This window comes from Schistocerca serialis, chromosome 1, assembly GCF_023864345.2.
Source record: "Schistocerca serialis cubense isolate TAMUIC-IGC-003099 chromosome 1, iqSchSeri2.2, whole genome shotgun sequence".
Taxonomy (NCBI): Eukaryota; Metazoa; Arthropoda; class Insecta; order Orthoptera; family Acrididae; genus Schistocerca; species Schistocerca serialis.
In genome coordinates, this window is record NC_064638.1 from 693942758 (window position 1) to 693960171 (window position 17414).

Sequence of the window (17414 nt, forward strand, 5' to 3'; positions counted from 1 at the left end):
TAGTGTTCATAAAGGAACACTAATTAGAATAACTGTCCAGGACACTCTTTAGAATAACTACCCTGGATACTGATGCATAGAAATCATGTAGGCCTCAACAGCACACTGACATTCCAGTCAAAATGTATGTGAAAGTTTTGGACATTGTGGTCCATCTAAATTATCCCAGTACAATCAGGAAAATATTTACTTTTACATCATGACCAGGGGAGCAATGAAGAAGCTTATAACAGATGATAGATGACATGTGGTAAAAGTCATAGCCAGATATGCAGGGGATAAATGCAAAATATATTTACTACCTGATAAGGAATTGTATCTATTGGCTGCAAACTTATTGGAACCATTACCTAGAGCACAAGACAGACTTTTCTACATTTTTGAAACAGCTGATTTGTTTTCTAAAATTATAAAAGTACATTCCATTAAGAAAGCTAGAAGTAAGAATACGATTTCAAGGATTGTGAGAGATTGCATTTTAAGTATTAGTACTCCAAAGTCGCTTCTGTCAGATGATGGAACACAATTTACATTTAAAACATAGAACACCTTCATTGACATGGAAGATATTGAACACATCTTGATTTCAGTTTATTACCCTTCTAGCAGTCCAGTTGCTATTGCTTGAGGGAGACTTGGAGGCTGTGCAGGATATACTGCAGTGAGAAACATTTGAACTTGATTGAATTCATTAATGGCTTTGAAGACATCATGAATTGTCTACAGCATTCACCTTCTGTATTTAACCTGTTTGACATTACGTATGATAGAAAACTCACCAATGCTGTTTCTGAAAAAGTAGAGTATCTCTGCCAAGAAAGAGAAACAATTATCAGAGAGATTACGGAAAGATTGGGAGATGCAAGTGAAAATGTGTCAAAGTGGGGGAGGGATGGGGTGCAGGGGTAGGGTGGGGGGAGGGGGGGGGGGGGAGAAGGAGACGACATTCGACATTTAAAGATAAGTATGTTATTTCATTAGTCCCACATGTCAAGTCATGTGTGCATACACACACGCACACAAGTGCACTCTGCAAGGAACACCCGTGCTGGCCATAAGGTTGGTAAAGAGTTCTTATGGTAAGGCATTTCGTTTGTACACCAACACAGTTGGTAACTGCTAGATGGTCGTTGGTGCACAGGGACATGCTGCAATATGCGTCCTTAATTCACCTCACATGAGATTGATGGAATTTAAGCCATGAGAATGAGTGGTCTAATCCATTCCCTGAATATTGTCTCATACAAAGAGCTCCTCTAGCCATATTGTTTGATGCAGTCGCACATTATCATCCATAAAATTGGAGTCAGGACTGAATGCTCAATCTCCAAGGATTTGGAGGTAAGCAAGTCCATGTTACATGAATGTTTATTATAAATGAGTCATTCTTTCCATTCATACAGTTATATATGAATATGTTACTAATAAGTTTTGTGAAGAAATTAAGCCACTCTGTAACTAATTTGCCCCTTGTGGTGTCACCGCCAGACACCACACTTGCTAGGTGGTAGCTTTAAATCGGCCGCGGTCCATTAGTACATGTCGGACCCGCGTGTCGCCACTGTGTGATCACAGACCGAGCGCCACCACAAGGCAGGTCTCGAGATACGGGATAGCACTCGCCCCAGTTGTACGGACGACGTAGCTAGCGACTACACTGACGAAGCCTCGCTCCTTTGCAGAGCAGATAGTTAGAATAGCCTTCAGCTAAGTCAATGGCTACGACCTAGCAAGGCGCCATTAGTAACATTGCATGTATCTAAAGAGTCTCACTTGTATCGCCACAATCTCCAGATGTACCAAAAGGATGGATTAAAGTTAAGTATTCCAGAAGCTACGTACTTTTCTTTATAGCATTCATTACGTATCCTGTTTCAGACCTCACGCCATCCTGCTTTAACTTAGCACGTGCCTTTCGGCTTCCTCTCATTGTGTCTAGGCTGTCTTGTCTAGACACAACACCCCTAATGGTTGGGAGACTTACTATAATTGTATTTGTTGGTTAAGAAACAAGTACTCAACACAAATAGAAATATGAGCTGTATCGGACCAGGCAAAAAGATCATATAGACGTAAGATTAGATTTCTATTGCCACAAAGAACCAGTCAACAAGATGGTGAAGAAATGAAAACAAACCAAATAGAGTACAATAAATCAGAAATACAGAAGGATGCACAGCAAAAGTTGTTTTTACTAACAATTGCAATTTGATGTAATTTGTGTTTCATGTTTATTAGTGTAAAAAATCAAAAGCTTGTAAAGCTTGTAGAAGCATGTGAATCGATCAGTGTACACAGACAGCAGTAATATGTTCCAGTGCATTTTATCTGTATGTTTATTCTTCTTTGTTCTACCTTTTTTTTTTTTTTTTGCAACAAATTGCCATGTTTGTAATTTGTGCTTTGGTGTAAACATATTAAGTTATCTTGCAAGTGTAGAGCTTATTCTTTCTCACCATCAATTCTATTCACTTAAGGTAGATAATCAAAGTGGTGGCCCCACCAAAGAACTACAATAATATGAACATTAATGACAGTGCTACAATCAAGTTGGAGCCACAGCAGCAGCCTCAAAATGCAGCTACACAGGAAACCACAGATGAGGCACACTCTTCAAAGTAACATACAGTCCTTACAGTTCAAGGTAGGAAATTTTAAACTTCCCACACTGTCGATGAAATAACTGCACCTATGGTTCAGGCAGATAGATCGGACTGGATTGATTTGGTGGAAGAGACCAAACAGTGATGTCATTGGCCTCATCGGATTAGGGAAGGATGGGGAAGGAAGTCGGCCACGACCTTCGAAAGGAACCATCCCAGCATGTGCCTGAAGTGATTTAGGGAAATCATGGAAAATCCAAATCAGGATGGCCAGACATGGGACTGAACCATCATCCTCCCAAATGCGAGTCCAGTGTGCTAACCACTGCGCCTCCTCGCTCTGTCAGGCAGATAGAGAGCATACTTTTGCAGCAAAGCGTCCTAGCTTCACTTGAAAAGCTTAATTGCGTAGTAGCACATTTGAATGAGGCACAAATTATGCAAGAAGAGGCCTATGTTAAGTTCACAGAGTTATGAGATTCTAAATGCAGGTTTAATCAAAGAGTATTTCTTAACCTCAGAGAGCAGATTGCATAAACTGTTACAGAAGGCACTGCCTAGTGGCATGCTGCTGAAACAAATGTTGGCACAACTAAAATCACTAGCTGGCAATGATTTGTTACCTGAGGCTTCCCTTTGGTCATTATGGCTTAGGCAGCTACCACCAGCAATCAGTACTGTCTTAACAGGATAAACAGAATTACTCGTGGCAATCTTGTCTGAAAAAGCTGTGATGATAACTGCATGTTCAGAGCATAAAGGTTGAAACACTGTGAAACAGACCAGCATGGCTAAAGGCCCCAAACCAAGCATTACCAGTAAAGGTGGACAAAGCAGCCCCAACTCAAGTATAGTGCCAGCTACGCCCCTACAAAAAGTAGAACAACCGAAAAAGTGTGTGAGGGAATTAAAATCGATGGTGGTGGCTCTGAAACATGAGCAAATAGCCACTCCAGAAACAAAAATAAACACAGCTAAACAAAAAACATAAGTTCAAGCTTCATAGTGTTTGTTGATAGACATTTCAGTGTAAATGCATGCCAGTGCACCACTCTGCGCAATTTCCTAAACTAGTTCAGTGACACCAGGAGGGTGTACATGTATGTTGGCAAAAATATCACCCCCTATTTCTTTTCCCATGTGTCTGCTGCATGAGAATTACAGGAGTCAGTCACTACCATATGTATGTAATGCAGAATATACACAAGTATGTCACACTATCACACTAGAAGATTTCTGCAGGCTCATGTGAGGAGCATTGTCAGTTAACAGGTCAAATACCTCTGAGGTGTAACAGGATACACAGGATTGTTTTTATGCCACTGGAAGGCATAGACTATTGTGCAACCCAGAGGCCTATGAGAAGACAGCACACAGCATTTATGTAGGGACTCAAAATCTATAGTTTTAATGAGCAGCAGCTGTCAGGTAGGAGGCAACTGATGCAACAGACTTGCCTTGTGCATGCAACTGAGAAGCAGTCTTGCTGGTTATTTGTGAGGGACAGCACTTCTGAAACAACATTTTAGTTAGACACAGGTTCTGATTGCAGTGTGTTGCCAGCTAGAAGTTTCACAGGTGATGGTACCAAGGTTCTGATAACTCTAATGGTGGCAAATAATTCCACAACTGAGATCACAGGAAGAAAATTTTTGACACTCGATCTTGGGCTACATCATACATTCACATGGCCATTCCTCATGGCACATGTGATGGAACCAGTTTTGGAAGCTGATTTCTGCTGACTGGCTCCAGACTTTTCTTCTAACCAAGTCCTAGAAGTGGTGCAATTGGCACAAGTTTCTAGTAAATGTGGTACTGCAAGAATTTCTGGAGAGTACAGGTATCAGGAAACTGGGAATGGCTTACAACCATGGCACTCAGCATGACATTCAGATTGCACTTGGCCCTCCAGTGATGCCCCACCCATAGAGGCTTATGCCAGAAAAGTTTACTGCAGCTAAGAATGACATAGACAGGCAGATTACTGAACACATTTGTCTCCATCAGGTAGTCAAGGGCATATGCACAGATCCGAGTTACAAAGGGCATTAGGAAGAAGGCCACTATCACTACTCTTGTCTGTTCCATTTCATCTTCACGTCCTTTGGTTGAAAGATGTCACACAATCATGGAAGAGGTATATTCACCAGGTTCTTTGAGGGACTCCATTTCTGGTTTGTTATATGGACAATGATCTTGTCTTATCCAACAATATGGAACAACATAAGGAGCACCTATGAACCCTTTTACAGAGTATTGAGGACTTTAATGTGACAATCAACAAAGACAAGAGCACTTTTTGGAAAGAGAGTGTACACTTTCTCAGGTTCATCATTTCCACAAAAGGTCTATCTCCAAATCCTAAAAGAGTACATCTCATCCATGACTTCCTGTTTCTGAGGACTTTCATGGAATTACAAAGATTCTTGGGAACAATTACTTTCTACTGATGCCATTTTCCACAAGCAGCTGCAAAATAGGTTCCTTTGACTGCACTTCCAAAGGGAAAGATCACCTCAGGGAACAAGAGTGTACCATAGAATGAGAACCTACTGAAGGTCTTTGAGGATGTTCAGGATGTTACAGCAGAGGCTGTGCTAGTACAGCATCCTATTAAGAACCAAAGTTGATGCCAGCCAGGAGGCAGGCAGCGTGACATTACAACAGAGGATCAATGGTGACTGGCAACTCTTGTCATTTTTTACCTGCCTCTAGAAAAAAGCACAGCACAATTGGAACACTATAGATTGTGAATTACTAGCCATTCATGCGGTGGTTAAATTCTCCAAAGAATACCTGGAAGGCATGCACTTTAGAATTCATACAGATCATGCACTGCTTACAGCATTCTTTTACAAGATGACAGACAGTGTCACACTGTCAATGTCACATGTCAGACTCACAGAACAATACTCCGCAGACATTAGACACGTACATAGCATGAATAATGTGGCAGCTGATTATTTATCACAAAGCTGTGCCAGTATCAAGGCAGTCTGTTGGGAGAAAAAAATTGTTGATCAAAAGAAAGACTCTGAGTTGGCTTGGTTGTTGGTCAGTCAATCACATTGTTCTGTGTTTTATAAAATGGAGATGAAAGAGCTGGGATATACCTTATGGTGTGATACATCACAGGGTAGATTACATGCTTACTTTTCATTGAGACACAGGAAAGAGATTTTCTGCACCTTTCATAATTTAGCATACCTGGTAGTCTGGGCTTCAACTAAACTGCTGGCAAAACATGTCATGTGGGACAGAATTAGAAAGAATTCCTGCCACTGGGCTCAATGTTGTTTACGGTGTCAGAAGAGTAAGGTGGGCAGGCATGTGCATGTGCCTATGGGGCATTTGCTGAATTTATAGCCTATTTTATGGACCTACATAGTGATTTGTTGGAACCTCTTCCATGTTCTGAAAATTACAGGCATGTGTTGGTGGTGGTGGATCATTTTATCCATTATCCAGAAGCACTCCCAGTTTCCAATATTTCAGCAGCCACTGTGGCTATGACACTATTGGCAGGCTGGTTTGCTCACCATGGCATACTGCAAGTGATCATGTCTGACCATAGAAGGCAATTTGAGGCTTGTCTGTTTCAAGAGCTGCTACAGATCTGTGGCTGTAGTCACATTCAAACAACTCATTACCACCCAGCAAGCAATGAGTAAGTTGAAAGATTTCACCGGTCTCTGAATACTGCAATAATGGTGCATAGTTCTAAATGGACAGAAGCTTTGCCTCTGGTGTTAGGCCTTAGATCAGCAGTGGAGGATATAGTTTGTTTACCAGCAGAGTTTGTGTTTGGTGAGTAAGTATGCTTAGCTGCTGATCTACTGACCAATAAACCTACAATTCTATCATCTGAAGAACACAGGTCCACTTTCAGTAGATGATTAGAATAGAGAATGTCGTGGGTCAATATGCATCCTCAGCAACATCATGGCAACAATGGCATTTTCATACTTAAGCATCTGGTCACATCAGTGCATGTCTGTCTATGGGATGACACTGCCTGACATTTGTTTACCAATTGACATGCCTACACTGTGAAGCCTTTTATGTGGGAATTACCAGCAACAAACTGTCCATTTGCATGAACGGACACAGGCAGACAGTGTTTGTTGGTAATTAGGAAGGTGGCTGTGGCTAAACATGCCTTGGTGCACAGCCAACACATCTTGGCACAGTGTTACACCATCTGGGTTATCTCGATACTTCCCACTGACACCAACCTATCAGAACTCCAGAGATGGGAACTTGCCCTTCAGTATATTCTCTCTTTTCGTTACCGACCAGGCCTCAACCTCCGCTAATTTCAAGTTGCTGCCCCTCATACATCACCTGTCATTCACCAACATCTTTGCCTCTGTACTTCTGCCTTGACTGACATCCCTGGCCAATCTCTTTGCATTTACATATGTCTGCCTGTGGTATATGTGTGGATGAATATGTGTGTGTGTGTGTGTGCGCGAGTCTTTCCGCTCCCAGGATTGGAATGACTCCTTACCCTCTCCCTTAAAACCCACATCCTTTTGTCTTTCCCTCTCCTTCCCTCTTTCCTGATGAAGAAACCTTGGGTTGTGAAAGCTTGAAATTTATGTGTGTGTTTGTGTGTTTTTTATTGTGTCTATCTACCAGTGCTTTCTTGTTTGGTAAGTCACAGCATATTTATTCATATTTAGAATAATTTTAATCTGGAATAATTGAACTTTAAATTGTAATCCTGTCAAAATTCCATTTTTGTAGTTAAGAGTTCAATTTTTCTGATTGCAAAAATATATAACTTGTTGATATGTGAAAAATCTAAATTAGAAAATGTAACTTACCATAAAATTCTTCTGGGCTTTTTTAGATCCAAATGTGCACCAAAAACATCTGCCTTATAAAACAGATCTACAGTATGTATTGATTTATGACATTCAGCCACTTGTTACTACCATAACATATGTGCCTAATCTGTATCTATATTCTATACTCTTTCTGATTTTTATATTATTATTGAAGATTTCACAATTCTATCATTTGAGTCCTATGGAAGCACACGGAGCAGCAGTCATTATGCAGCCTCTCTCCTACTACCCCCTCCCACCATGACACCAACAGGATATACGTATATATAGCAATATCTGTGTGTGTGTGTGTGTGTGTGTGTGTGTGTGTGTGTGTGTGTGTACAAGATGTGTTTTATCAAATATCACTTGAAGCGTTATTGTACACATCACATTACAGGTGCTGTTCAATTCTCAATAAATGTTTGAATATCCCACCACCAACTTAAATGCATTTGTGCAAGGGCATCCGTTTGATAATCTGGTAGGGAGGAGGGCGGAGGGGGCTAGACCAGGAAGTATGGAGTGTTTTTAATATTCTGGAAGACAAATGGTGATTCATAACTAATCATAAAAGACTTTCAGTTCCGACCTTTTTAAAAACCTGCATAATACTGAATTTTAAATAATTTTCGTGAAAGAAAACACTGCCTAAAACATATTTTCTCCTTTCCCTGTGAGCTAATGCTAATGTGGGAGTGGTTGGTGCCCCCCACCCCCCTCCTTGCATTTGTGCATTCTTGGGAGAGTATGTTGTGTTGCTTCTCCAAGGGCCTGTGCATGGCTGCTAATAAGGGCAGCAGCATCCATGACATGAGCAAACAGTTCATCCTGCATATTCACTATTCATTTGTACACCTCAGACTTCATTCAACCTGGTAAACAAAAATCTAATGGCATGAGGTCTGGCAATCTTGGTGGCCAGTTTATAGTACTACTACAACCAATTCAGTGATTAGGGTACATGGTATTGAGAGGTCCCCTCACACATCTGGTAGATTGTGGAAGGGCTCTGTCATGCTGGAAGTGTATTGCAGATTGCATGGCCAAAGGAACCTCCTCAAGGTGTTCAACAAATGAATTTCCTACAAAATGCAAGTAATTCTATCCCATCATTTGCTCTTCTAAAATGACTGGGCTTATCAACATGTTACCAATCATGCCACACCAAAAATTGATTGAAAAATGAACATGGAAAATGATTTCCACTGTAGCATGCGGATTTTACCATGACAGTTGATGTTTATTACTTGTGTTGTTGGTCCAGTTCTGTGTAAATGTGGCTTCATCAGTGAATAGTGGTAATGGCAGTAAATGACAATTGTCATTTAGTTAGTGCCAAAATTCAAGCTCTATGGCACTGTTGCCAATGTGAAGATTCCGTACCTGCTGTATGTGAAATGGGTATAAGTTTTCTGCATGTAATGTTAACCATACATGTGCGCATGGGACATTGATACATGCAGAAAGTCATCATCTGCTGGCGGCACCATTTCAGCAATGTGTTGCTGTCCCTGCATATTTGATTGAAACACGTATTCAGAAAAAAATGGGAATTGAAAGAAAATCTGTTTCTTGCAGTGTGCTAAAATCACTGGTAAGCACATTATGATCAGGAATCTCATGTGTCAGAAAGTGCTGATGGTTTTATTTGACAGCAGCAGGAGCACTACCATTGCAGAGGCTGTAAATATACACCATATCTGTAAATTCTTCATTAGTGTAGGTGCATGACATTTTAACCAGTGCAAGAGTAAACATAGTTAACCAATGCTCCTCTTGGATACACTCTCAATCCCTCACACTACTTCAGAAATACGTCTTGAGTGAAGGGGTTGAAGGCAATGAGATAGGTTAGGCTAGAATAAAATGTCAAAGAGTTAGGGTGGGTAAGATGTGTGTGTACCACTAGCCCAAAAACAAATATATGCTGAATGTGGTGTATTTAGGAAACCATTTGAAATAGGGCATATGCCCATATGAAGTTTTTTGCTTTAAATAGGTATTAATGCTATGTCTCTGAATATTGACCATAAGGGGAATGGAAAGTGTCGGATGTTGAGTGATCACTGTGATGGTCAGTGAGATATCATGTATGTATGTGATAATGCATTATCAGCACCTGAATGAGTTTGAAAGGGACCTCATTGTGGGTCTCCATTTGGCCAGCTGGTCAAACTGTGCAATATCCATATTTATGGGGCATTTGTATAATAGTGGTCCAGTGTTGGACTGCGTGGGAATATGAGGGTACACATACTCTTCATCAATGTGCTGGTCAAACACATCTGACCATCAAAAAAGAGATTGTGCACGAACCTCACTTGCCATCCAAGAACAAGTAATGGGCTCCCTGCAACATTCAGTTTAATTCTGTGCCATTGTTCAGAGACTAGCCACAAATGTACTGGGGAATTATTGTACCACACACAGACTGCCAATGGCAGCACAACATGAATGGCTGTGTTCAGAGCTGTGCCATGACAGGGAAACATTGATTGCTGATGAATGGTGTCACATTGTTTTCCTAGTAATGAATCACAATTGTGCACTACCCCAGATGACCATCATCTGTGAGTATAGTGGCAGTATGGGGAGAGGTCCCATTCTTCCAATATTCTGGAGAGACACAGTGATGTTACTTCGGGCATCATTTTGTGGTGAGCTATTTGCTATGACTTGAGGTCATGGATAGTAGTGACTGAGGGAATTCTGACAGCATGACAAGTACATAATGGGCATCTTAGGTCTTCACGTGTTATGTCTCATTTGACAATATTGCAGCGCTGTTATTCAACAAACCTGTGCTCATCCACATATGGCATTTGTCTCTAGGAAATGTCTGCATGACACTGAGGTACTCTCATGGCCAGCAGGATCCCCAAATGAGTCCCTCATGCAACATATAGTGCCAGATTGGACATCAATTCCATCTCATTGCCTGTATCTAGGATATCAAGGACCTGTTATAACAGTTATGGAACACCTTGCCTCAGGAGAGGATGACAATAGTTTTATGATACCTTAGCTGACTGAATCAATGCATGCTCTGAAGCCAGAGGTGGCACAATGTCTTACTGATAACTGGGCTAATACTGCCAATTTCTTTGTAAATTTGACTATCTTGTAGTCACTGAAATAACATCACATGCCCTCTCAATTCATGAAATTCATTTTTGTTTTCTACTCCCCTTCTAGGTGTTTCATTTTTTTTGTCTGATAGTATTAAAATTTTTTGTGTTCTACAATATCCCAATACATATAATATCAACATAAAAGAAGAGACTAAACTGTGCCATGAACCAGAAAAATAAAATGATTTAGGTCAATACGTTACCTGACATGCATCTTTCCCACCCTCCGCATAACCTGCACATATCATGCCTTCAGTCACATTCAGATCTTTGTGCACTAACCACATATTGCACAGATTTCGATTCAGGACAGGAACAACAACTTCATTCACAGCTGGTTCATATTCCGATGCTGGAACAAAATACGTATATAAAATTGGATTTACAGAATACATGCCTGAAACTTAAAATTACTACATAATGTACATTCCTACAACTCTGTTTACTCATTTATAATTAACACTAATAGATACATTAGTTTTGTTATAAATTCTGTACTGAGATTTTTTGTTGACAATCAAGATTTTAAAATATTATCAAATGAAGGTATAGTCACTTGGTCTGGTAGACATGCACTTCAAAATTTTACATCTCACTAGTCAAAAACTTTTCACTGTTAATCTCAATTATCTGTATGCACTATCAATGTACATTACACATTTTTTGACACATTTGAAAATGCCACTTTTGACTTTGTTATGTTGATTTGAAAATGGGTCTCGCCCGAGACTAATCATTAAATGAAAAATAAAATATTTGCAACTAGGACTTGCTTTTCATTCTATTGATTAAGAGAAGTTGCTGACCCAAGTTACTCTAGCTTGTTCAAAGTTAGTAAATAATAGTTATTGTATTATAATGGGTGACAGTTGAGAAAATAGTACAGAATCATATGATAAGAATTTCATTATAAAATAAAATAATTCTCTTAACACCAGTTGGATTTTTGAAGGAACAGGACTTCAACAATCATGCATTTTTCTATTTCACTGACCATATACTTAAATCCTCCAGGCAAAATAAATTTTCACTATTCTAAATAAGCATCTTGATTTCCTTTTATTACTCCCTCCCTATTGCTTCAGCAGCTAGAATCATATATGGCCTTAGGGGTACAGCAGTCATTGGTTTAAAATCTTATCACAACAATCATAAGCAAACAATAGAAAAGCCAAACATGTAAGAGAGAGAGAGAGAGAGAGAGAGAGAGAGAGAGAGAGAGAGAGAGAGAGAGAATACTACTCCTCTGCTGGCTCCACAACAAGATAGCTTGCATGGTTTCTAACAATCCAGAAAATGTCTTGCCTGCAGGGAACAATAAAAAATTCATGACAATGAAGTGGGTTAATAGTATGTAACACAACGAAGTGGAGCTATCCTATGTGTTCTTATACCACTCCTGAAGCAATGTTTTTTTTCTTGTTTGATTTTGTTTTGTTAATAGTACACATACAACAGATACTGTTGTTAAGAAAATTCGATTTCTTACTCAAGCAGAGATTCAAAACTTCAGTACTCAATGAGCAGTTTTATAATTAATAATAACAATAATATAATTAATTCATGTGGGAAAATTTTCTTTAAGGGAATATTAGCAATATTAATGTAAACTACATGAATGTGAAATTTTCAGTGAGCAAATAGTTGTTTATTTCTAGTTTGGAGTATCTTATGAGAAAGACCTTATTCCCCTTTCTTCAACAAATATTTCAATTTTCCAAAAAATTCATAGTTTAAAAAGTTACTGGAATTCAAAATGTTTGGTAAAGTTGCCATGTCTGGCAATATTGACTGATCCTGAGTTGTGTTGATATACATTAACTTGCTTAAGAAATCTAGATTTAATTTAATCTCACAGTCTGAGCTGCTGGAGATGGTGGACTTGTGTGTGTGTGTGTGTGTGTGTGTGTGTGTGTGTGTGTGTGTGTGTGTGTGTGTTTGGAGGGGGGCAGGGGTTAATGTGTGTATGTGTTTTTATTTCTTTTCTGAAGAAGGCTTTTGTCATCTTTTTCCTAATATTACTGATATTTCAACCTGAAGTTTACATTGTTTAACAAAATGAATGAAGAGAATATCACAATGATCAGCCACCACTCCTGTTTTCAAGAAACATAATATTTCCTGCATTTACAGTCTAGAAACAGTCTCTTTTATTCTCTCTTTTTTTTTCAAAAAAAAAAAAGAAACTGATTTGTTTTCAGTAAGTGGAGGAATCCATTGCATGACTCACAGATCAATCCAGTAATTCATCTGGTAAGCCAAAGGTTGAGCATGTCCAGATAGAGTGAAAAAATGAGCAGCTTGCTCTTCAACAAACTATGTCTGTGAATTGGATAATTTCAAGTTAGCAATAAATGCAGATTTAGCAGAAAATGGTTCTGTAAATAGTGAGCATTTACTACCTATAAGGTGCAAAATCACATCAAGTGCTATTAGAATATGCTGATTGATGCGTAAGTGGTATCAGTTGCATTGCTTTGTGAAAGAAGATCAAGAAAACATATCATGTGCTTGAGGAACAAAGTGTAATGGTTGTTTAGTTGTGACCAAGAAGTGTCATGCTAATCATGAATCTCAGATACCAGAAACATTGCATAAAGAACTGAAAGCCACATGTTCTGATGCAGGGAAATCTGGTTACAAGCTTATCTGAACTACGACACGAAAAATTCAGGCAATTTCTGACATACAGTGAACAAAGAAATGTCCAAAATCTGAACTTGTCTTACATGCATATGAGGTTGCTTTAAGAAATCGGGTGAAAATAAAATGGATGAGTTTGTCAGTTCACACCAAGTGTATCAATTTGAATTGCCAGAAATAAAAAGAACAATGCAAAATACATCAGTGAAATCTGACTGTCATGACAACATAAACAAACTGTCACAAAAAGATATTAGTACAGTCAAGCCTGCTGACAGCCACAGAACAGGTACTGTGGGAATTCTTCATTTCCAACAAGATCTCAATATTACAAGTGTTGTGAAATCTGTGTGAGGCTTACAAGATAACAGTAATTGTGTGTCATGAAATCAATGTGTCATAATATTAAGCCACTTTAACGATATGTATAAAAAAAGAATTAAAAGTAGCAAACGGAGTCTTCAGAGATGCACTATGTACATTAAGAGTTCAAAAGCAACTGTGATAGGCATACAGGACAGGCATGACATTATTGAATTTTCTTGAGTAAGTAAAGAGATCCGAAACGCAAACATGTCTTAAAAGAAAGATCTCCAAGACCACTTCAAATGTTTTTTTTTTCCCTCACTATTGATGATCTGGAAAGAAAGCAAGGCATCAAAATAAATTGGACAAATCACTATTCAGCCAGAATCTCAAAGTGCTAGTGAAAAATATTTTTCTAGAAGTCAGAAATGTGGCACAATTTCATTGCTAACTGTAAAGAGTTGCAAAGTACCTTCCTTAGCAATTATCTCAGCTGCAGTATAAATAGACCATAAAGAAACATTAACTACAGAAGTAAATGTGGAGAGGGAAGTAGCTATGATAGCAGTGGCAGCAGGTGGAACAACACAACCAGGAAAAGAGAAAAAAATAAATACCAAAAGTGGCAGCATATTCAGCTGCAGAAACAACTGCACCATCAGATGATGCAGTTGTCCCTCATGCCAAACATTTAAACTACCCACAACATGAACACAACCTGTTAGAGGAAGGTATCCATTAATAAGATGTAAGAATTTTTACTGACCACAGATAAAGATAGTGTCTCCATAGTGTAGCGCAAAACTGCTCCTCGGATTATAGTGAAAAGAATACAGACACAAAAAAAGATAAGTGATGGATGAAACATGCTAAGCAGAAGCCCGAAGTTTATAGCGGTCCATTAAAATATACAATCACTACAAAACAAAGTCAATGAGCTACAAATATTATTGTCATACCATCCGATTAATTAAAAGAAGTATCTTTTGTTCTTTAGTGAACATTGGCTAACTAATGAGAGGTCAGCAATTATAATTATACAGGGTGCTGTTATGGCATTTCATTTCTACAGAAGAATGTGTACTCATGAATGAACAAGTATGTTTGTGAAAGATGTATCAAGTATTGCCACTTAAAATCTTTAGAAAATTTAGGAAAAGAATGCAGTTTTGAAATTTCTGTTGTAGAATTAACCTCAATAAAAAGCAGTTATAGTATGTGGAGATTTTAACAATGACTTCAACCAAGTTTCAAAAGACAGGAGAGATCTTATGGCTTACTTTGCAACATACGACTTACTTCCATTTACAAATTCCCCCATCAGAGTCAGTATCCAGTACTGTTATTGATGTGGTATTGATAAAGAAAGTCACGAATACACAGCTAGAAACGTCAACACAGGTTTCAGTGACCACTGTGCACAGCTTCTTTAAATATCTTATATACTGAACATAAATATGCGAACAAAACCAATGAAAACAACAAGAACCTTCAGACACTGATGTGTATAAAGCATGTGTGCAAAAGCAAGAATGTTTGTAAAAGCAAGGATGAAAAATTCAGCATATTTATGGATGTCTTTTCGTATTGATTTAATACATCATTTGCAATTAAAAAATAGAAGATAAAATCTTTTAGTCTTAACAGAAAAAAACTGCTGGTTGACAACAGGTATATGTAAGTCATGTGCTGAAAAAAAAAGATTATATGAGATATTCCAGTCTTCCACAGTGTCAAGAATAAAGAATTAATGAATTCCATGCATATTTCAAAAAATATATAAAATAATACTTAAAAAAGTGATAAAAGAAGCCAAAATAATGGAAAATGACTGCTATATAAATAATTTGAATAACAAAACGAAAGCTGTATGGATAATAATGAAACAGCAAATTGATGATAATTTTCCCCAGTATTATAGTATTTATCCGAAGTGTAAAAGTATAGAAATTACTAATCCTGAGGAAATCGCAAATGTGTTCAGTACTTATTTTAACAATGTAAGTGAGCAGGTGGTTACTGAAATAAAACTATGCTTTAAAAACAGTCCAATATCATCTAAAAATACCAACATAAATCCTGCTCCACTTTATCTCTTCCTAATAACCCAAAAATAAGTCCTTTCAGTTATTCAGAGCTTTAAAAATTAGCCACTCCACTGGAATAGATGGATCTTACAGCAGTGTTATTGAAAAATTAGGAGCATCATTGCTGAACCATTAGCTCACCTTTGTAACAGTTCCTTTAAAACTGGAACTTTCCCATTATTCCTAAAAAGTGTCGAGATCAAATCACTATGCAGAAAAGATAAAAAGCTTGAAGTGGCTCCCTACAGGCCCATTGCTTTACTGTCTATATTCTCAAAATATGCAAGAAAAATTTTTCAAAGGAAAATGGTAGATTTCCTGGAAAAGCACAAAATAGCATCTACAGCACAAGATAGTTTCAGCAAGGACTGATCGCCTGATACAACAATTTTTGAACTTTTAAGTGAAGTACTTAAAAAACTAGATAATGGTGAAAATTTCATTGGAATAAGTCTCGATCTATCCATGGCTTTTGATATCATACATTACACTGTACTACTGCCTAAGCATGCATTGCCATTGGCATCAGATGAACATACAACAACTGGATAAAATCATACTTCTGTAGATGAAAGCAAGTGGAGGGAGTACAACACCGAAGTTTCAACAAATTAACTCAACTTTATTCAAAATATGAAACCATTAAAAATAAAATGCCACAAGTTTCAGTGCTCAGTCCTCTTCTATTTTTACTATATTTGAATGACCTGAACAACTTCTGTGAGAACACCATTCAGTTTGCTGATGATACTGGTGTGCTAGTTAGTGGGAAAGAAATGGAAATGCTTCAGAAGTCTACAACAGAGATAATGAAGAATATTGGAAACTGGTTAAGCCACAATAAGTTATCACAATAAGTTAGTAATAAATCCAAGTAAGACAGTAGCACTAAATTTTTACAGTGTGAAAAAAGGTGAACAAATCGTTCAGATTCAGGTGTCTGATAAGAAGCAGCATAGTGTAAACAACCTAAAGTTCAGTTTATGGCACCAAAATCATTTTAAATGGGAGATGCACATTGAAGAAGTGTTAAGTACTGTGTGTTATTTAATGACAACATTAGAAGTATGCTGCAACAAAGATTATCTAAGAACTGTATACATTGCCTATACAAATTCATAAGTGAAATGTGGAATTATTTTTTAGGGTAACTTGTTTCTCACCCAAAAGCCCAGACTGAAAAAAAGGACTAAGAATAATAGAAGGAGTAAAGTAAAACAAAACCCAAAGATCACTCTTTAAAAAGCTGGAAATCCTCCTACTTCCATGTATTTATGTGTATAAGATAGCTGTTTTGTGAAAAAAATATGCAATGGAAAATACCTACTCTCTTCCAAAAAATGAAAATATTCATTCTCGTGGCAATAAGGCAAAACAGGAACTTTCATACAGAGCCATCAATACCAGCCATGCATTACCCATTTGGGAAAGTTATTTACAACAAGGTTCCCCAGAAATTAAATCAATAAATGATGCAACAAAGTTCAAGTCAGCTGCTAAGACATTTTCAATTCATCACTGCTTCTGCAACCTGCACAGCTTCCTTCGGGAAGTTCACTAAGTATTTGTGTCTGCACTAAAGTGATGTATTATATAACTGTTACTAGTCCCAAGAATCTCAATGATCTACCATGATGATGTCAGTTGAATAGAAATATCAATTTACCTGTACAATACATGCTCTTTCTGGTTTTACAATATACTCTCTTTCCTCTTTGATGGTACATGCTCCCAACCTTATAATTTAATGCACACTGAATGTAAAAAGACTGCAAGCAATGTAAATTTATTTTCATGTCATCTTAT

At 38.0% G+C, this 17414-nt stretch overlaps 1 protein-coding gene across 1 annotated transcript in view; it reads right to left on the minus strand.

The window, feature by feature from the left end:
- The window catches only part of LOC126425882 (atrial natriuretic peptide-converting enzyme-like), a 338406-nt gene that overhangs the window by 16234 nt on the left and 304758 nt on the right, over nucleotides 1-17414 (minus strand). The window contains 1 exon segment of the mRNA XM_050088318.1: nucleotides 10776-10924. Coding sequence (XP_049944275.1) covers nucleotides 10776-10924 — 149 coding nt within the window.